This window comes from Acanthochromis polyacanthus, chromosome 3 (assembly GCF_021347895.1).
Source record: "Acanthochromis polyacanthus isolate Apoly-LR-REF ecotype Palm Island chromosome 3, KAUST_Apoly_ChrSc, whole genome shotgun sequence".
NCBI lineage: Eukaryota > Metazoa > Chordata > Actinopteri > Pomacentridae > Acanthochromis > Acanthochromis polyacanthus.
In genome coordinates, this window is record NC_067115.1 from 45,963,448 (window position 1) to 45,983,137 (window position 19,690).

Below are 19,690 nucleotides of genomic sequence, written 5' to 3' on the forward strand. Positions count from 1 at the left end.
GTCGTTCTTGTCTCAGTTGTTGCTGTCGTCGTTGTTGTCTTTGTCGTCGTCGCTGTTGTGCAGCTGCAGCGGCGGCCTCAGGGTCCCCCCGGGTCCTGAGAGCGGGGTGTGAGCACAAGGAGCACATTGTCCTCTTCCTCCCACTCATCCTCGATCCCTGTCTCCTTGTCGTTATCGTGGCACCCTCTATCGGTGACCTGCTATCCGTGGCTGAGGAGAGCCCCATGGTCACGAATAAGGGTCAAAGGAAACAAAGTCCGGTCGATGTCTTTCGCGTGTAGGTGGTGGTGGCGGCGGCGGTAGTTGTAGCAGTGATAGTGGTGGTGATGATGATGTGGTAGGGGGCACACACACACACTCTCTCTCTCTCTCTCTCTCTCTCCAGTACATGCACGAGACATGATATATTTTTTAACATAAATGATGTTTTAATTAAAAAAAATACGTTCTGAAGGTGTCCATGTCTGGTCTCCTAGGAACCTGGGGTCGATTATGCACCTACCGAGGTGGGGACCGTGCACAAGGGTTAAAATAGCCGTTCCCTTCAGGCTTTTATTTTGAAGACGTACTCTTAATGCTACGGGCTTTTATTTCGTAACCATTCTAGCGGCACAGGAAGGGATTCTCTAAGAAGAGTTTTCTTGACATGATGAAGATGCTGCTGAAAAGTCCGAAAAATTCACGTAAAGACGAAAGAAAACGGTTCTACGCTTTTGCTGTCTAGCAAAGGATGTGTCTAAACTTAGAAGCAGCTGGAATGGAGACAAGAAAGGAGGGAAGGAAAGGAAGGTGAATTTGTGTTCAAAATAAGGCTGAATGTAAATAAAGGCTTTGTGAAACATCAGGAGCTTCACCGTCATTCGTCCTCTGCTCTCACTCTTGCTCGCCTTCTTCTTTTTTGGTGTTCGTCTCCTTTCTTCTTCTTTTGGAGTTAATGTCGGTTGGTAAACCAGCTCATTTGCGCATTACTTTCTACTGGGCTGAAGTGTGGAGAAGATGTTAGTAAGCAACAAAAAATACTCAATAGTAATTTTAAAAAACAAAAATCGGCAAGTTTACTGGTCGCACATGTGCGAGTAGATGAAAAATGTACTCGCACTCACTCAAATTTTGGTTGCAAAATGTGACCATTTAGTCAAAGTCTGGAGCCCTGTGATGTCATTTCCTCTTGAAGAAAAGACTGGCCAGGCTCCAAGGCTTTCGGAGTTATTTAATAGAAAATAGTCAGCAGGTTTACAACAATATCTTTATAAATAACTTTTGATTTCAATTTTATTCAGCTGTTTTAGAATATTTAGAAGAATCGTTCTCTAAAAATGTCATGTGGTGTTTGGTTAAAGGCGGCAATTTTGATTTTAGGCCTGAAAACAGCAAAAAAGTCAACTAGGCTAAAAAAAAAAAGTCCCGCAATTATACAGAATGATCCAAAAGTTTAGAAACAAATGAAAAGTCTATCATCCAAATAATATGTTATTTCAATAAATCAGTACCACAGATATATTCAGAAGAGTATCAGATTAGTGTAAAACATATTTCGACATGTTCATGTTTGTTTCTTATACAAAGTTGTGAATGTTTCCACCAACTGGTTACACTGGTATGCATCTTCATTCATGCTTATGAAGGTTCCTCAAACTGGTCAGTAAATGTTGCCTCATAGTGCTTTTGGATGTTTAAAAAAATTAAAACTGTCAGCTACTTTACCATCAAGAGTTTTGAAATCTGACACTGATGGTCTGCATTTTGAAGTTCTGCTCCAGCATACCTGGACCTTATGGTTCTATTCATTTTCTTCTGAGTTATTGCACTTGGCAAATACTATGCTTTTAAGTTATTTTATTATGCTATAACAAAAATGGGTAAAATAAGAGTGAATTCATGCACCCCCAACTCAAATAGACACTGCAGTTAAACTTTGTTTCCAAACTTCTGGGTCACCCTGTAGATTGACCCACATGACAAAACTAGGAAATGCTTTAACTGTGACTTTAATTGAGCAGGTTACAAACAGTGGACAACAGTATTCATCATTTAGACACAAAATTAGAAGAGATTTTTATGAATGTAGATACTTTGTTGCTGTCAGTTCACATCTTTCCACTCTCCTGTGGATCCATGTAGCTGTCTGGTGGCAGCAGCGGACTGAAGCGCAGCAGGGGCAGGTCCACAGCTGGACCGTGGCCCTTCACCTGGCCCCAGCCCTCTCTGGGGCCACGGACAGGTGGAGGTGGTGGGGGCAGGTCACAGTCCGTAGGGCTGGAGTAGCCGTCATCCGGATGGTGGTGGTTGTTGTTGTGGTCAGGGGAAGAGATGCTGCTGTTGCTGTGGCAGCGAACCAGGAACGTTCCCTGGCGGTGACGATGGTAAATCATGCCGGCCGCCACCAGCAGCATCAGGATGAGGGAGCTGAGCAGGAAGAACAGCACGTAGACACCTTTAGCCTCAGAGGATAGTCCTGAGCTGCAACCTGCAGGCAGACAACAGGAAGTCAGTGGTGACTGATCTGGGAGTCCGACTAGAACCCTTCAATCAGAACGTGTACCTGCAGCCTTCACATCCACACAGTTGGTTCCTCCGGATCCCAGGCGGGACTCGTCCTGAAAGCCCGGCCGACAGTGGCACGAGTACGAGCCGAACCGATTCACGCAGTCTGCATTAATGTCACACAGAACCAGCTGGGTCCCACACTCATTGACATCTGGCAACACAAACATGCACGTCTGATCATATCACTGTTCACTTTAAGTTCTTTTCTGTCTTTGAGCCTTTTAACATTATTATAAATTCCTTTTTCTGCTAAGATATCTCAAAACTACTGAACAGATTTCAGCATAACTTCAAAAAGTACATCAGGCCATGTGCTAGACAAGCATGGATGAGGTTGTGAGGCAGACAGTGCCACCGTTTGGCTGTCGGGTTTCTGTTTTTATCCTCTTCAGAGCATCAGGTTCCATAGTAGAGTTACAAGAAGCAGAATGTGAGCACTTCCTGCGGTATGTCGGCTCTGTGGATCGATGCAGTGCATTTCCTCACAGTTCTGGACCAAAGGCTTAAATCATGCTGTACCTGCCGTCGACACAGACAGGATGACGGCCTTCCTGTGGTTTCCTCTGAGACCGACGCCTGCAGCGATGAGGCTCTGCAGGGCCGAGTGGATGACCCTGTGGACCTGCAGACCTCCAGGCTCCTGTCCGATCTGCAGCCACAGGATGTACAGCACTCCTGCATTCAGCCTGCACACAAACAGGATTCATGGCATGTATCTGAACACCTGGCCTGATGTCAGGTGATCCAGTGAAGACGATTTAAAAGGTGAGGAAAAGCTGAAGTCAGTGCTTTGAGTTATGACTGTTTTGTAAAATTATTTCGATGTGAGTAATTAATTCATCATTTTATTGCTTAATACCTTCTGCTTTTGTTTCTAAAAAATTTAAGCTTGAAACTGATGTCATTTTAAGTGTTGCTTCAGAGAGAAAAGCTTTTCTTTTACAAAATATACAACTTGACAAATCTTTTTTTCTTGCATCTCTTCCAACTTTCCATTCAGTACAATAAGAAGACGAGTGTATAGACAAGTTTTTCCAGGTCTGGGTGTGAAAGCATCGACTTTATCTTAGAGATTGTTCTGATTTGGAGGAAGTAAGACTGGATTATTTTTTAGATATGGGGAGAAAAACTGAGGTCCAATAAAAGGCTGAGGTTTCTGGCAACGAGCTTCATGTTGGTGGGTAATGGACCCAAGTTACTGTGAGACTGTTTTGTACGAACCTTTTTATTCTTTTAGAGGAGATGGAAAGTGGTGTGTGCAGAATCTCCAGCTGCTTGCTGATCTACAGAAACACAGTAAGGAGTAGTGAGCACAGCACTGCTTCTACATGTACCAGTGATGCTCCGTTTCTCACAGTCCACACGCTTAAAGTAGCGCCTTCAATGGGTTTTATCAACATACCATGTTCTTCACTGACAGCAGCAGAGACCTGGCCTCGTTGTCCCAGGACTCCTCCAGGTCCTGACTGAAGTTCAGCTCAACAGCTATTTCAAACAGGTGATCTGTACAAAAACAAACCATATAAAAGCAAGACAGACATGTTACATTATCTTTAGTTTCAATTCCTTTGAGCAACTCCAAACATAAAATGAGTAAATATCATCCCTGTGATAGAGAGAGGTGTGTCTACTTTAGAATTTTTCATTTTGTCACAAGATTTATTGATTTCAGTTAAAGACTGACAGAAAAGAAAAGATGAGACATTTTAAGTTATCAGTCAAATACTCACCTCCAGGAAGATGTGGGCTTTCAGAGTGATTTCTCCTGTTCACTGTGGGTGACAAACAGTGAAACATTTAAGACAAAAAGGGTCTGATGTTGAAATCTGTCCAAAAATAACAAAGTTCAGCAACAACTCCTCCTGCTTCAACAACCACACCGACTGTCTTTTTAGTTAGATGGATGCTTGGAGTCCAGATCTAAATAAATCAGGCCAACAAGAAAACTCCTACAACCTGCATTCTTCATAAGAGCCAGCAGGGGCGACTCTGGTTACAAACAGTCCATGAGAAAATGACCTTACTGCTCATTTCAATCAAGAATCTTTATTGTCACTGTGTTTCCACGCAGCGAAATTACGTTTGGCGACTCCATTTGTTACGTCTGTAAACATTTTATGAAGGAGTTCGTGGTTTCAGTTAATAGTTTTAAGACTTTTTGGAGACAGCAGGATGTTGCTTTATGGTCTCAGTTACAGTAAATTAGATGTAAAAAGCAGGGCTACATATCACCATACATGAAGGTCTTCGGGTTTTTTCCACTAAGACTCGCTCCATCTAAATTTAAATTCCAAACTTGAGGCTTCACAACAACATTCCAGTCAACGTCGCAGCACGCTACGTCCATCTTTTATGGGCGTTCTATGGAATACAGTCCTTTAACTTGTAACTGAGTGATTTTATGCTGAAGTATTAGTACTTTTATTTTTAAGTAAAGCACCTAAATCTTCTTCCTGCTCCAGTGTTTAAATGAATCTGTTGGAAGCAGGCTAGCACCAGGAGGAGGCCCTGTAATGACTGAACCTCATTTCTGAAGCCCTCCATGTGTTTGAGTTTCCAACACAGACTGAATGTTTGACTGACTATTGGATTACTCAGCTTTTAGGTCAGTACAATTAATGTCGTTTTCAAATACCTTTGTTGTATCCACTATTTAACCTTTTAAATTTGTCAATGTTGATCAATGTGTGTTGTTCTTTGAAATTTTCTTTAATTAGTAATTTAATAGTTTGGGTTCAACAGAGTAAAGGTTTGAATCTGTATTTTCTGTTTAACCTGGAAGTGATTTCAGTGTTGAACAGGAAATGAACCAGTGTCTCTGAAGCCAACTCATTTCAAACTAAGAAAATCCACATAAAAAGATATTTTACTTTGGTTTGTCAAGTTTGAAATGTGAAAGCATCTGCATCATGAAACAGAATATTCAGTATATCTGAGCATTCACTACCATTCAAAAGACCAACGTCAACCAGGCAGTTCCATGGTTTCCATGAAAACTCTCACTTTTATCCATGTGCTAACATAACTGCATAAGGGTTTTCTACTCATCAATGAGCCTTTTAACACCATTAGCTAACACAATGTAGCATTAGAACACAGGAGTGATGGTTGCTGGAAATGTTCCTCTGTACCCCTATGGAGATATTCCATTAAAAACCAGCTGTTTACAGCTACAATAGTCATTTACCACATTAACTATGTCTACACTGGATTTATCATTCATTTAATGTGATCTTCACTGGAAAAAACTGCTTTTCTCTCCCCAAAAAAAGGACATTTCTAAGTGACCTCAAACTTTTGAGCAGTAGTTTATGTCAGTAGTTAATGTGCACAACCTGAAAAACAAACATTTGAAACGTCATACATGTTAAAGCTAACATGTACTCACAGATCCCTCTGTGGTCTGACAGCGGCTCCACCATGTTGGGCTGAGGATGACTCTGTTGGGTGTGCTGTGGCTCCGATCCCTCTGAGGGGGAGGGAAGCTGCTCAGACGGCTGCATGACGTCCATCCTGTTCTCAGCTTCTTCTTCAGCTTCTTCTGGACCATCTGCAGACTTCTCCTCCAGCCGTCTGTGTGTTCTGCTCTCCTCTGCAGCTTCTACGTTCCTTCGTATTGCCGTTGGGGTGCTGGTTCTCAGCTCATGATGCTGGCTGTCGTCAGGATGAACCGCTGTGTCAGACCTGCTCACCTGGTGAGGAACACCTCTTCCTGATCGGACGGTCCTGTAGGGGGGCGTCGTGGGCTCAGCTGGGAACTGGTAGACATGACTGTAGTTCTCTGAGGGCAGATGTAGGTTTTCACCCACCTGAGACAAGACACAGGATAGAAGGACTTCAGAACAGTTTCTGGCTTTGACTAGCATGGAAGAACACACCAGCAAAAATCTAACTGGTCCCAGAAAATGTTTGATTATAGACAAAAAAGGGCCGGTGTGAGTAATGTTATAAGCCAGTGAGCAGAACTCATTAGAGGCCATAAATCAGAGCAGTAGAGCATGAGATGAGATTCCTGTTTTGTTTGTTTTAGTGCAATATTATAAAGAACATGTGGTTTAAGCCAAAGACAACAGAATGATGGAGTAATAATCAGTGATCAAATCTAAAAATCAAACATCCTCTGAAGCAGGGCTTTTTCCTTTTTGGATTGCATTCATGTCACGTGTTATTGAAAGAAGACCAAAGAAATAAGTGAAGCAATAAATCAATCTTGTTCCAAAGAACGTAATTTTCAGTGCATATTTGATGAAGAAAAAGCCTTTTTCATTCAAAACTGGTTGTATTCAGTGAAGGAACACCTTCGGTCAGTCAGCTCGCTCACACTGCTGCCTCAGTCATGGTGGAGAAAATACGACACTTCAGGTAAAAGTTCTGCTCACCCCATAATTAACCCCCGTCTCCTGCTGCTGCTGCCACGCTGGATTAGGATGCATCATTCCATAACTGTCATTTTAATCTACCGAGTCTTGCTTTTTTATTGTTATATACAACAACAAAGAGACAGCAGGGAATGAGAAGCAGCACACACAGTCCTGTGCTGCTGGCGCTGCTGATTGGCTGAAGCTTTAATTCACCGCCTGTCACTGGTAAACACAAACTGGCTGGCTCAAAAGCAACCCCAATCAGTATTCTCCATTAACTAGCAATCAAATGATGCCGTATCAGTGAGAACAATCACAACTCTACAGAGTTCTTTGGGCTCTTTGTACATTTATTGATTTGATTGTGAATAAACAGCCAAAGCTTATTTTCCATGTTGTGTCTACACTAAGTTTGACGTGGTGATGTACACCTTAACAGAAGCAAAACTGCAGATCACACAACTGCTTTTGGTCCATAATATGCAGCAGTATGTAGTAGTATGCAGTGTCAAACAGCAAAGCAAACAAAGTGTAATAAGTAAAAGGCAGCGATTGTATCAGTCTCACTGATAACGTAAATGGAAAAGTCAGTTTTCTCCCAGTGTGGCCACAAGAGGTTCTCTTGTTTTCTTAGTTCCATCAATCCAGACTGAACTGACGGCTTTGCAGCAATTTTGGTCAAAGCTTTTGCTGTTCAACATTTATTAGCTTTAACAGGATCCGTTCTGTTTCAGCCCTTTGGTTGGACATTTAAAAAAACACTCCACACAGAGGCTCACAAACCCCACTGCTGACCTTTAGGTAATGTAGCTGCAGAAGTAGTAATATGACGTCAGCTACGGTACAGGCTCTGGGTACATTCACACAGCAGTATTAATAGAGTATAGAGCTTCTGCTGCTGGTTGGAGGTAGCTCCAGTGTCTCCTTCATGTGTTTGTATACATCTGGATTACAGATCAGTTTATTTAACTGATGACTATTCAGGGATGTTTGAAGAACGCAGACGGCAGTTTAACAAAACCTGTCATGTAGTAGGGAGGTTAAGTGACTTTTGACTTCAAGTCATGTAGGTCCCCTTTGGTATGGAAGCACCTTAGGAACATAGAAATAAATTTATCCTTAGACACATTCTGGCCAAACTTTAGAGGCCCATATCTTCTGCTTCTCTGGTAGCTATAATGACAAACTCGGTGTCAAAGTGTACATTTTTGGGGTCAAGGAATCCAATAAAATAGGTTCCAAGACTAAAAAAGAATAACATTCTCCTTACCATGACAACTGAAGGTAAAATATGCAATTTATTAAAAAGAAAACACATTCCTAAAACAACAACTTAAAGTGTTGAATGTGTGTGTGTGTGATGGATGCAGAGAAAATGAGAAAACCTGAATAATACAATGAACACAAAACCATGCAGCTGATTCCAGAATACTTTATGTCCTATTTGACATGCTTAAGCTTGTCATGGTAACAGGAACCAAATTTGTCATTACACATAACAGCAGCAAAGATATGGGCTCTAGAGTGTTTTTGGCGCATTGACAACTGTTGTTGAAAAAAATGTGCTCATTTCCTACACAAAGTGTGATCTCACTGTGTCTTAGGATACATTTATTTGTATGACTCTAAGATACTTCCATCATGACTTGAAGTCAAAGTTCTATGTTTTGGTCTTAATCTCCCTACTAATAGTTCTGAAAAGACTGGAGTCATCTGGATGAAACCACATCCAGTCCTCTGAACAGTAAAGAAGGTAGGCATTCTGTTCTTTCTCCTTGTATCTATGGTTCTGCCATCTTTGTTTTCATTCTGAATTTGAGTTGCAACTGGGAGAAACAAAAAATAATTATGATAAACGTCCTTTCCCACATTGCTAATATTTAATCCTTCAGTGTGAACAGTGCTTACCACTGATCCACTAAAACCAAAACAGAGAGCTGAAAGATGCTAAAAGAGAGAGCCTAGAGGAACTGGAAGGTCAGTTAGTGTAGTTGTTAGAGCAGAGTGTCTGATTCCCATGCCAGTGTTTGTGTCCACCCACCTCATTGTCTGCAGCCTGGTCCCACTCCTTATTACGCTGATCAGAATAACCATGTGTCAAATCAGAATTTACTGACTCTGTCGCTTCACTGTTCATAACCGTTTCAAATTCACCGGTGTCCATGTGGGCAGCAGACGGTTCCGACTCACTGCTTCTCAGTGTAAAGCCTTCCTGTGGGTTGTAGACCACCGGAGGTCCAAAGGCCTGGTAGCGGCCGTAGAAGCCCCGGTACGGTGGGCTGGGCCAGCCACCAATCAGAAGCACCACATACAGAGTGTTGGAGGACGACGTGTACTTGGCCTCTCGCCAGCACTTCTGCAGGACCTTGTGGCCCACTACGTGACCGGTGGGCTCATCCACGTGGATCTGGTCCTTTTTGAGGTGGCAGGAATCATCAGGAGTCAAGTCCTCAAGGTGGAGATTAATCCTCTTCCCAGCATCCACCTGGATGGTCCAGTTACACCACAGAGAAGGGTTGGAGCACAGGTAGTCTGGGGAGAAGAACTCGCCGCTGTCGCCGTGCAGCAGCTGGTGGCAGCTCCGCAGGGCGAAGAAAGCGCTGCCGTCACCTCCATGCTCATCTGAGGAACCAACAGAGCACCTTCACACCAACATAACAGCTGGACAGGTTTTAGGTCAATGAACGCAATGATTACTAAACATTATTCCTAATGCAGCTTCACAGTCATTAACCTGAGTTCAGTACAGTTTGAAAACCAACTTAGAGAAAATCTAGAAAAATGTAGAGAAATGCTTTACACTCAAATGACCAAATTCCCTTTTCATCAGGTGCACTTTTCGCTGCGTAATGCTAGTGTCTGATTAGGAGATTGATCTAACAGTCCTTCAACTGAACACATTTACCAATTAATTTAAACAAAATCCCATGAAAAGACTAAAAACAACAATGTGTTCAGTCTGTGTTTCAATATTTCATCTGTTGCACTAACTCCAAGCCAGCTGCTTCCCTCAGAAACCCCTACCTGTTCAGATTATTACTGCAACAACACATCACGAGGGCCCAAACCCAGCTCACATTCCCTATTAGTGGGTGAACAAACCAATTCTACAGTCTTGTAAGTATTTATTTTCCAATTTAAAATGAAAAAGTTCTAAGTTTGTAGGAATCTGTCAAATTACCCACAGAATAAATGCACAAGTTTCTGATTTAAATCTGTAGCTGAACATGTCCAGGTGTTCAAGAGCACAATTTAATTCACCTTCAAGATTTACTTTTTTAGCAAACACTTTCAGTAACATTTTTTAAACTAAAAATACACAACAAGGTATTTAGGAGGAAAAAACATTAAACTTAAAAGCACTTTTTTAAGCTCAGACTCATATTTAACATCATAGAGGATCTAAATTTTAAATCATGTTTCTATGATGCTTCTCTACAGTAAATCCAGTCTGTTTATTTACTTCTAGGTCCGTTCATACCCCTGATGCTCTCTGTTGCTTTTCAAATGCACACAGATGAGGCGTAAATCCACACTTCTACATTTAAAAGGAAACATTCTGAGACTCACATGGAGGCGTGGTGGATTCCTCTCTGTGGACCTACAGACAGAAAACACACACTTTAGACTGGTCCAGTAAAACAAGCTGGTTTCAGAGAGAGGATGGTTCCTTACCTGTGCATCACAGCATTTCCAAAATATCACAAACTTTAACAGAAATACGAGCAGGCCGCTTTTGAAGTTCAAGCTGCTCCTTCGTGGCATTTTTACTATCCAAACTTTTTCTGCTAAACTGCTTGAATGTGTGAAAAAGTGAAGCCAAGTTGACCCTCTCAGCTTCAGTTCAACTGCTATTTTCCTTTTCTCCCAGAGCAGGTGAACTTCATCAATTAACTGATTGCGTTTCCTTTTCCTGGCTGTTAGCAGCAGTTTGCTCCAGCAGAGGTCACTGCAGCATTTAATATTCAGAATGGACACATCCTCTCACATCCAAGCAAAAACAAGCCGTACACAGCTGTGTTTGTGAGGCAGGAGCCATTTGAGCTAAAGGACGGGTTCAAGAAGAAAATGCTGATTGTTAGATACAAAATAATAAATAAATAGCATGAGTAGCATGTGCAGTTTTACATGAAAAAGTGCTCATGAAAGAAAAGCAAGTAAAGATTTACATTAAGAGACAACATAAAGCACTTGGCTACTTTTTAACTAATAATGCAAAATCAAAGGCTTTTAAATTATTTACCAAAACTTTATTGGTTAAAAAAACACACAATATACAAAAACAAGAGAGTTATTGCAATATGTGGGTTTGGGAGTGTGTGTGGTGCAGCAGGGGGTGTCAAAAATGATTTAAACAAGATGAACACAGAAAAGAGAAGACAGGTTGGTCCTTACGCATGAGGTGATGCTGAAAAAACGTTTCAAGTGAGTTAAACCCTCTTTATTGCTTTTTTAAGACTCGCATGCACACAAACACAAACACACACACACACACACACACACACACACACACACACACACACACACACACACACACACACACACACACACAGGATTAATACCCTGCTGTACGTGCAGCGATGTCACAGTTGTATCTCATTGTTACTGTAAAAATGTGAAATTTGAATGAACGATGTGTTTGTCCTCTGACACTGCTGTGACTGAGCTTTAAATAATTAAGATCTCAAACAGCAGTAAAAACTTAAAAACATTTTAAAATATGCACAAAGGAAATACATTGCAAATGGTGATGTTAATATCAGTGGGAGGCTGTAGCACTGGAGGAATTTCTGACCATTTATACAGACATTAGTGATATCCTGACTTTGATTTAACATTATCAGCAAGTTTCAACAATATTTCACTTCAAAAAGGGATACGTCTACAAATCTAACTTCAAATTCAATGAGTATTAACTGTGTTACACACAAACACTCACCGTCACCTTGCATATGTAGTAGCTAACTTGGGAGCAGAACTGCAATGATTAATCGATTAATTCATCGAACTATTACTCTAGTCGCCAACTGTTTTAATAATAACTTAGTTTGAGAATTGTTTCATGAATAAAACTCCAAATTCTCTGATTCCAGTTTTTTAAATGTGTGTATTTCTGGTTTCCTTAATGACATTAAACTGAACAGCTTTAGGTTGTGGAGAAAACAGGACATTTTGGGACATCATATCGGCCTTTGGGAAACACTAAACCACATTTTTCACCAGATTGTGACATTTTATAGACAAGGAAATAATTAATAGATTCATCAAAAAAGAAAGTAGCAGTTAGTTGCAGCAACAGTTGTACTCATCATCCACCACTTTCCAAATCAGACTTTCCAAACTATGTGGTGCTAACAAAACAGCGCACACCAACGTTAGCCAGCTAGCATGCCAAAACTTGGGAGGTTAGCATGTGTGTCCAGTTAGCAGGCATTCAGGGAGTTTGTGCTTGGGCTGATACTTGAGGCACATCCAATTTTTCCATCAGCCTTAGTGAGGGTAATGCCCTTTATGCAGAAGATTTTAAATTCAAGTTTTGGAGTAATGATTCTCCAAATACATTTCCATGAATACACTACAGTTTGAGCAATAGAATAAAATATCAAATTAAATAGACAAATAAAGTCAAACTGAAAGCACTGTTTTAAAGAGACGAAAGTTGCTTAAAAATGAACAAAGATCAACAGTAGGAACAAATCATGGAAAATTACAGAGTTCACTGGCAGTCCAGCTCAGGGTTGACAATCCACGGCCAGATTTCTATAATCTCCTGTGGCTTCCGGCTATGAACCAGCACCAAGTTCCTGTAGATGCAGGGGGTGGACCTGTACTTTATATCAATGTCAAAAGTCTTGAAGCCGCTGTGTTTCGTAGGAGCCAGACCCAGCTTCCTCAGACACATCCCTGTGTAGACATCATCAATGGGAAACAAGACTACCTGCTGAGATGCATTGTAAAGGCGTATTGCTAACTCTCCAGACAACAGATATCCTCCACCACCAGCATAAGGCGGGTACTGGCCCACAAACACACTCTCTGGGATAAAGTACTTCAGATTCTCGTTTCTGTGTGGACCTGCATTACTGATAACATCGCCTATGAACAAATCCTTAGCCTTGTTGTCTGACAAGCCTTCCAGAAGGTCAATAACTTGTAAGGTGTTTACAAACACGTCATCGTCGCCCTTGAGAACATACTGAGCTAGAGGGCAGTGTTTACTGAACCATTCGAGAAAGAGGACCTCCTTCAGGGTGAGGTTGAAGAAAGAATCTCTGTAGTCCCACTGGAGCAAGTCATTGTGAAGCTTCGCCTCATGTCCCAGCATCCCCAGCAGGTCTGGAAAGTTGTCTAACGGCGAGGTGTTGCCCAGCAGGAACACCGTCACCACGGTCCGATTGGCGAAGACGCCAGCTCTTCCCCATGTTTCACGAATGGCCTGCCGACGATCAAAATGTGGGATCAGTGACTTGACTACCACTAGCAAGAAGGGACTTTCATCACAAACATGGGGTTGGTTTATTAGCATGGGGTATGTTCTGCAGCGCATGTGCAAAAGAAAGTCATGGAAGCGCTGCGGCAAGGAGTTGTAGTCCGAGATTTGGGTGAAGACTCTGTAGTCAGGATCACAGGGGTTGAGTGGTCCGGTGTCATTCAACCAATCTGGAAGCACAACGAGGGAGTCGTCCGATAGTGCAGAGTTGATGATGGGGTTGTAAAGGAAGTCCAGGCGCTGCTGCTCCTTGTTCCAGAACGATTCACTCGCTATCTGTGGGCGCCAAAACCTCTCGGATGGAATTCGCACCTTCCGGGGATCCTTATCGTGACGTCTTCGGTTCCATTTCACACTCATCAGGACACAAATACAGATGTTGAACATTATCACCACACAGAGCAGCCTTGCTTTCCTGCAGGTCAACTGCATATTGCCTCCCCTCGGCATCTAGACACAGGACGAGAGATTTCTTTTTAAAATGACATAAATTCAGTCAGAAATATCTGCAGTATCCAGTCCACGGTGGGTGAACTTACAACAAAGCCAGGATATAAAGGGACATTCGGAAACATCGAGTTAAGTAGGTTGATCCTTGAGCCTTAAACGAGAGGAAGACTGGAAAAATCTGTTACAGCACAAAAATGGTAAGCCTGATTTGTTCCTGTTTGGTTTCAGAGCTCACATACAGCATACAAGGCCACATTTTCATCCCTAATCCTTCAGGAATGGACCCAGGAACATTTTTTTTCTCATCTCATCCACTCCCTCCTTCACTTCATTCAACAGTGACAGACAGGAATCACACGTTTCCAATTCAGCCGTGCACATGACACCAGCATGCTGGCAGCAGGCTGTGGCATTGTGTACCGAATGCACATACAAAAGAGCCATTAATATTAATAACCTTCTGGTTCACGAAACAGGAAACTAATTGTTCAGTTAGCAATACATATATTTGTCCTGAAAAAGATGACTAAAATGACTGTGTTCATCTCCTGTCACAAAAGTTAGACTTCTTTTTCCTGGGGCAAAGAAAAGACATGCGTTATAAGCAGCTAAATTCAAAATATTCTAATCATGCAGTGCAAGTGTTTATGCCCCCCTAATGCCATGAGTCCTTCTGTAGCTACTTTCCTATTGGGCACACATTACACAGTAAGAGACTGTAGAACACCTATGAATGCTATAACAATCTACAGGACAGGACAGTTCAGCACAGCTCATCATGCACAGTATCACTGACATATTACTGACCTGTGCTGAGGCAGAGATGATGTGTCAGTTGGGTGTAATGGACACCCACACCTCTACTGGTCTCACATGGAGTAGCTCCAGGATGGAGGAGGTTTTTGAAGTTTCTGGATCCATCAGGAATTTAACACAGTGGCACTGAAACAGAAAGAAAGGGAAAGTTTTTGGGCTAAATGCTACAAATACGTGTTCAAAGAGGCAGTAGTACTGTGAGCTGAAATGTGATACACTGATGTTTTTACAGGACTGACATCATCAGTCCACTAGAAACGAGATCTGGCTAATAATCCTTCATCTCTCCAAGCCTTTGGTCTGCCAGGAGATCGATAATGTGAACTCATCACACAGAGGTAAAGTAACCCCGATGAAATGTCAAAGAGAGAATAAAAGGTTTTTAAGCCTAATCTGATTTCCTGCCTGCCTGCTCATGTGTACGGACTGACAGTATGTTTGTAGCTTCCAGGGCAAGTCCTGTCAGGTGTGTTCATGTTTTCATCTGTAGAGCTGCTGACCAAACTACGTACAGTACACAACAGAGCTGAGTAAACTGTTGTGCAATATCATTTCAATGTCAAACGACTAAGAATGGCATCAACTCTCAAAACTGTGTTACTATTAGGTGGAGTGGTAGAATATCTCCTCTTATGAGCAACCAAAAACACATGCTTCAGATAGACTACAGTGAAAGCACAAGTCCAAAAGAAAATCTGTCATCACTGCATGAACATGGTTATAAAATATATTTGTGAATGCTAAACTCAGTTTAGGATGAATGGGCTGAATTTATCTGCAAATAGTTTACACTCATACAGCACCTTGGTCAATATATAATTGCTTGACTTTTTGTAACATAGCTGACAGGTATCATAGTTGACATTTTTGCTGTTTTCAGGCCTAAAATCAACATGGTCGCCTATAACTGAACACCACATGGCACTTTACAGAAAGATTAGGAAAGTTGTTTCTAAAGATATTGTACTGAACCTGTTGACTACTTTATATGAAATAAGTCAGAAAGCCTTGGAGTCTGGCCAGTCTTTTCTTCAGGAGGAAATGACATCATGTGGAGCAGGTCATCTGATCTGGAATTAACACACTTCCTGGTGAGGTGTTTTTGGAATGGCTAGCTTAGTGGAAAGTGATTTCTCAGACACAGATACAGTTTGTTATTTTCCATATAAAGTTTGATATATTGCCAAAAAGAAATATCTTTCATGATTATCTGAACTTAATAAAAAACACAATCAAAACTGTTTCTGAATCAGCTCATTTTATTATTGTTTAGCTCATTAGAAGGTGGTTGGTATTAAACTCAGACGGCTATTTAGTTGACATTTCAGTGATATTCAGTCATTTTTATTAATAACTGATTGGTTCCGTCATAAATTACTATGGAATTTGTGAAGACATGATCATAACGGACATAAAAAGCATTCTTTTTTACTTTTAATAAAAATGTATGCAAGATATATCCCTTGGACTTCAAAACTCTCTCAATTATACATTGACCAAAATTTTAACATTAACTAGGTTCTACAAAGAGCTTTACAATATGTTTCTCATTCGCAACTTAGGGGAACTTTTGGCTCAGTTTCTCGTCCAAACAACCAACCAGTTTGCCACCCAAATGCCCCGGTCACGTCATGCCTCCACGTGGAAAAGAATTTCCACAGAAACTGAAAGATCAGATTGTGAGATTTCACAATAATCCTACAGGAAGATTAGTGAGCAACTAAAAATCACTCGGTTGCAGCGTTAATCAGGAGGCGTAAAACAAGCTACAGTAGAAAGAATCAGAGCCACAGTGAGTCATCCTTCTAAGATGCCACCACAGACAGTGTGCTACTTCCACAGTCTAGCTCTGAAAAACATTTTTGACAAGTAGCTTAGACTTGGCACAGGAGTTATTAGTGGAAATCAGAGTTTTGCTGACAACTTAGACAGTGTGAAGGACAGCGCATAATGACCTAAAATATATTGTTCTTCGGCAGAAATGCAAGATGAAACTGTGACTGTGATGAATTCGTTGGGCTAAGACGGGGTCCAGCATGTTCTGTGTTCCTGTCCAGGACTACCACAGGGAATGCACAGTCCCAAGCTCTGTAGGGGAGTGTGATGATATGGGGCTGCATGAGTGCAAAAGTTATGGGGAGATGACATTCGTAGTCGGCGTCATGAACATCTAGATTATCAAAATACCGGCTGACAAGAGTACTCCCACTCTGTAGAGGAATAATACAGCCTGAATAATACAGCACGCTGCCAAGATCACACCAGAGCTTCTAAAGAAGAATAAAATACAAAATCTCACCAAGTATGTCTGCAACAGCACATCTCATCTCCAACTCCTCAAAATACTCACACATCACACCAGTTCTTCAAGCACTCCACTGGCTTCCGGTGCGCTTTCGAGTCCAGTACAAGGTCCTGTTGTTTGTCTTCATGGCCATAAACGGGCGTGCCCCCCCCTACATCTAAGAGCTGTTGGCAATTTACCAACCTGCCAGGACACTACGCTCGTCTAGCCACACCTCCCTGGTTGTCCCCAGGGCAAGATATAGAAAGTTTGGTGACCACTCTTTTGCTGTTCTTGGCCCTAAGCTCTGGAACTCTCTTCCTTTGCACTTACAGTCCGTCTCTGAACTTAATGTTTTTAAATGTCGTCTTAAGACACACCTGTTCCGTGTAGCGTTTGACGCTTAGCTCCTTTTAGCACTGTGTGTTTCTTAAAATGTTTTTACTTATTTATTTTATTTTACTCTGTGAAGCGCTTTGTGCTCCTTTTGGCTGTTGGAAGGCGCTTTATAAATAAAATGTGATTGATTGATTGACTGCCAACGTAAATACAATAGAACAACTGAGGAATATTTGAAACAGAAAGGGAGATCAAAGCACAAACCCTCCAACTAGGAGCAGCTGACAAACAGTGCGATAAGTGGTAGAACATCTCTCTAGAAGGTTTATGTCCTCCATGCTGAGGACTGAGTCTGTCTAAGAAGCCATGTGTGAAGCAAAAGCACTGAAACCATAAACAACCACAGATTCTTTCTTACAGGTCCTTCAGTAATATTCCTATGTGTTTTTTGTAACTGATTGCCAATTTTTTGGAACCAAAACACGTGAAATTAGCACAGAAAAACGGTAAGTGATGTATTACGACATACAGTATTTAGTTTGTGAAATGTTACGTTGTGCAATGTTGACACAGTTGTACCAGCAGTACAGTCAGTGTATTTTTCTCCAACATTTGTGTACTCAGGAGTATTTTACCCTGATCAGAGGGAGAAATCAACGGTGGCTACACTTTAATCCTTAAAAAGCCGGGACCGAGTATACTCGTTTCCCGCCTACTCCTACACACAGCCAAAACCGAACATTCTCTGCTCAACACGTGTGACTTGTTTAGGATTGCTAATCAACATAAAATATGCACACACCCGTATGTTTAAGTCGACCAATGGTAAGACATAAACATTGGCCCCAAATTTGCTTCTTTCAAACGATAAAGCCATATGAGCCGTTATAACGAAGCCGCAATTACGAAGCTCTTATCGGGGCCGCGTACCGGCTGATATTCAACATGGCCAACGTCTACGACAATGCGACCTCGCAAGACTTGATCGATATTTTTATGGATTAGGTGGTTTTAGTATGTGTACTTCTCCAGAAATACGGCTGTACATGCAAATATATATAAAATAACATGGCCTTGTAAGGGTTAAAGTCCAGTGAACTATCCGCTGAATGCTGCTTTTCCGGTCTGAAAGGTGCTCAGACAGGAAAAAAAGATTTGAGGCAGCACACTTTTGTAACTTTCTGAAAACCACAGCAAACCTGCTCTGAGCAGAAACTGCTCTGATCCACACAGGTTAGAGTATGGATGAATTCTTTCCTGCTCACTGATCCCTTTTTAATTGCTTTTGTGTCACCTTAAAGGCCTCCACTCCCACTGTGCAAGGCTGTCCTGCTGCCTGGCTCCAGCTGCAGAGGGATCATTTTATTCAACGTGAGCTATTAAAGAACAGGCTTAAAGTAATGAAAGAACTAAAAAAAAAAAAGAATTTGTGTTTGCTATAATAAAAGGCTGAAAATTTATTAAGCTGAAAAAATACGTTCCTGTGAAGGGTGTTTTCCTGTTCTGAGCAGGTGATGTTGTGGTTTGGAGAAATGTATTCACAAACTTTCACAGTGCCTAGTGTGAGTTTCAGGAGACGTGAGGTGAATTCTAACATTTTCACCTTCAGCTCAGACTTTACTGCAAACATTAACGAAATAATGTGTAACGTCTGTAGGTCATTCAGGTGGGGGAGCTGGTTGACACCTTACTGACTGTTATTTTAGCCAATATCTTGAAGCTGACAGACTCGTCCTGTCGTTCTAAAGTCATTTCTCTGAGGTCCGATCTGTCATGTTTTATCGGATAATTATCATTCAGTACGATGTCCCGAAACAGGAAAAATCGCCCTTTTTATTTCTTTTCTATTTATTTAGTGTTTTTTAGCATCTCCTATTCAAACGTGCCATATAAAGTTCACAAAGCCACTCCTCTGGTGGGACACCGACCTTCCTCCGGTTCGCCGCTCCTCGGGCTCCAGCGCTGATCAACAGGCTGCAGCTGCATTAGAGCTTCCTTCAGGGTGCTGCTGATCTGAACGGGCGGTAGTCCTCCTGTAAACAATAACTGTGTGAAGCCGGACTCACTCAGTGTGACCAAACTCGCACCGGTGTTTCCCTGAGTGGAGGAAGGTGCAATAGAGGTGTGCGTCCTTCCAGTGCGCAGCGCCGCGGCTCCTCCCAGCCTGCTGCCGCTTCAGGGCGGCCAGAGGCGGACTGAGCGGCTTTGGAGCCCGGGGCCCGATGGAAGCCCCCTGAACACTAAGTGTTTCACTGAAGAGTAAAGATGAGACACTGGATGCATGAAGACAGGCCTGAGAAAGAGGCGATGATGATGAAGTTTATTGTATTTAAGATATCAGATAAACGCTGGGTCAGAATATCGACCCAGCTTTTCTTTTGTCTTTTTCCTTTCGGTTTGCTG

General features: G+C 41.9%; 2 protein-coding genes across 4 annotated transcripts; both read right to left on the reverse strand.

Annotated features, from left to right (window-relative positions):
• Positions 1-1,195: 1,195 nt before the first annotated feature.
• On the reverse strand, positions 1,196-10,673 carry zgc:66455 (uncharacterized protein LOC393502 homolog). Its single transcript, XM_022209627.2, has 10 exons — positions 10,632-10,673; positions 10,479-10,509; positions 8,950-9,530; positions 5,936-6,356; positions 4,278-4,319; positions 3,950-4,050; positions 3,769-3,830; positions 3,067-3,233; positions 2,543-2,698; positions 1,196-2,467 (listed from the first exon to the last, which is right to left on the reverse strand). Exons 1-10 carry the CDS (start codon positions 10,671-10,673, stop codon positions 2,088-2,090), a joined length of 1,983 nt encoding a protein of 660 aa, XP_022065319.1. The 3' UTR covers positions 1,196-2,087.
• Positions 10,674-11,378: 705 nt separating this feature from the next.
• LOC110961862 (N-acetyllactosaminide beta-1,3-N-acetylglucosaminyltransferase 2-like) lies at positions 11,379-19,445 on the reverse strand. Of its 3 annotated transcripts, XM_022209635.2 has the most exons (4): positions 19,216-19,445; positions 14,656-14,790; positions 13,938-14,026; positions 11,379-13,848 (listed from the first exon to the last, which is right to left on the reverse strand). In XM_022209635.2, the coding sequence occupies exons 3-4, from the start codon at positions 13,971-13,973 to the stop codon at positions 12,625-12,627; spliced, it is 1,260 nt and encodes a 419-aa protein (XP_022065327.1). In that variant the 5' UTR covers positions 13,974-14,026; positions 14,656-14,790; positions 19,216-19,445; the 3' UTR covers positions 11,379-12,624. The 3 variants fall into 3 exon arrangements, with proteins under 3 accessions (XP_022065327.1, XP_022065328.1, XP_051802475.1); XM_022209636.2 differs by lacking the exon at positions 13,938-14,026; XM_051946515.1 differs by having other exon boundaries at positions 11,379-14,790.
• Positions 19,446-19,690: the final 245 nt, after the last annotated feature.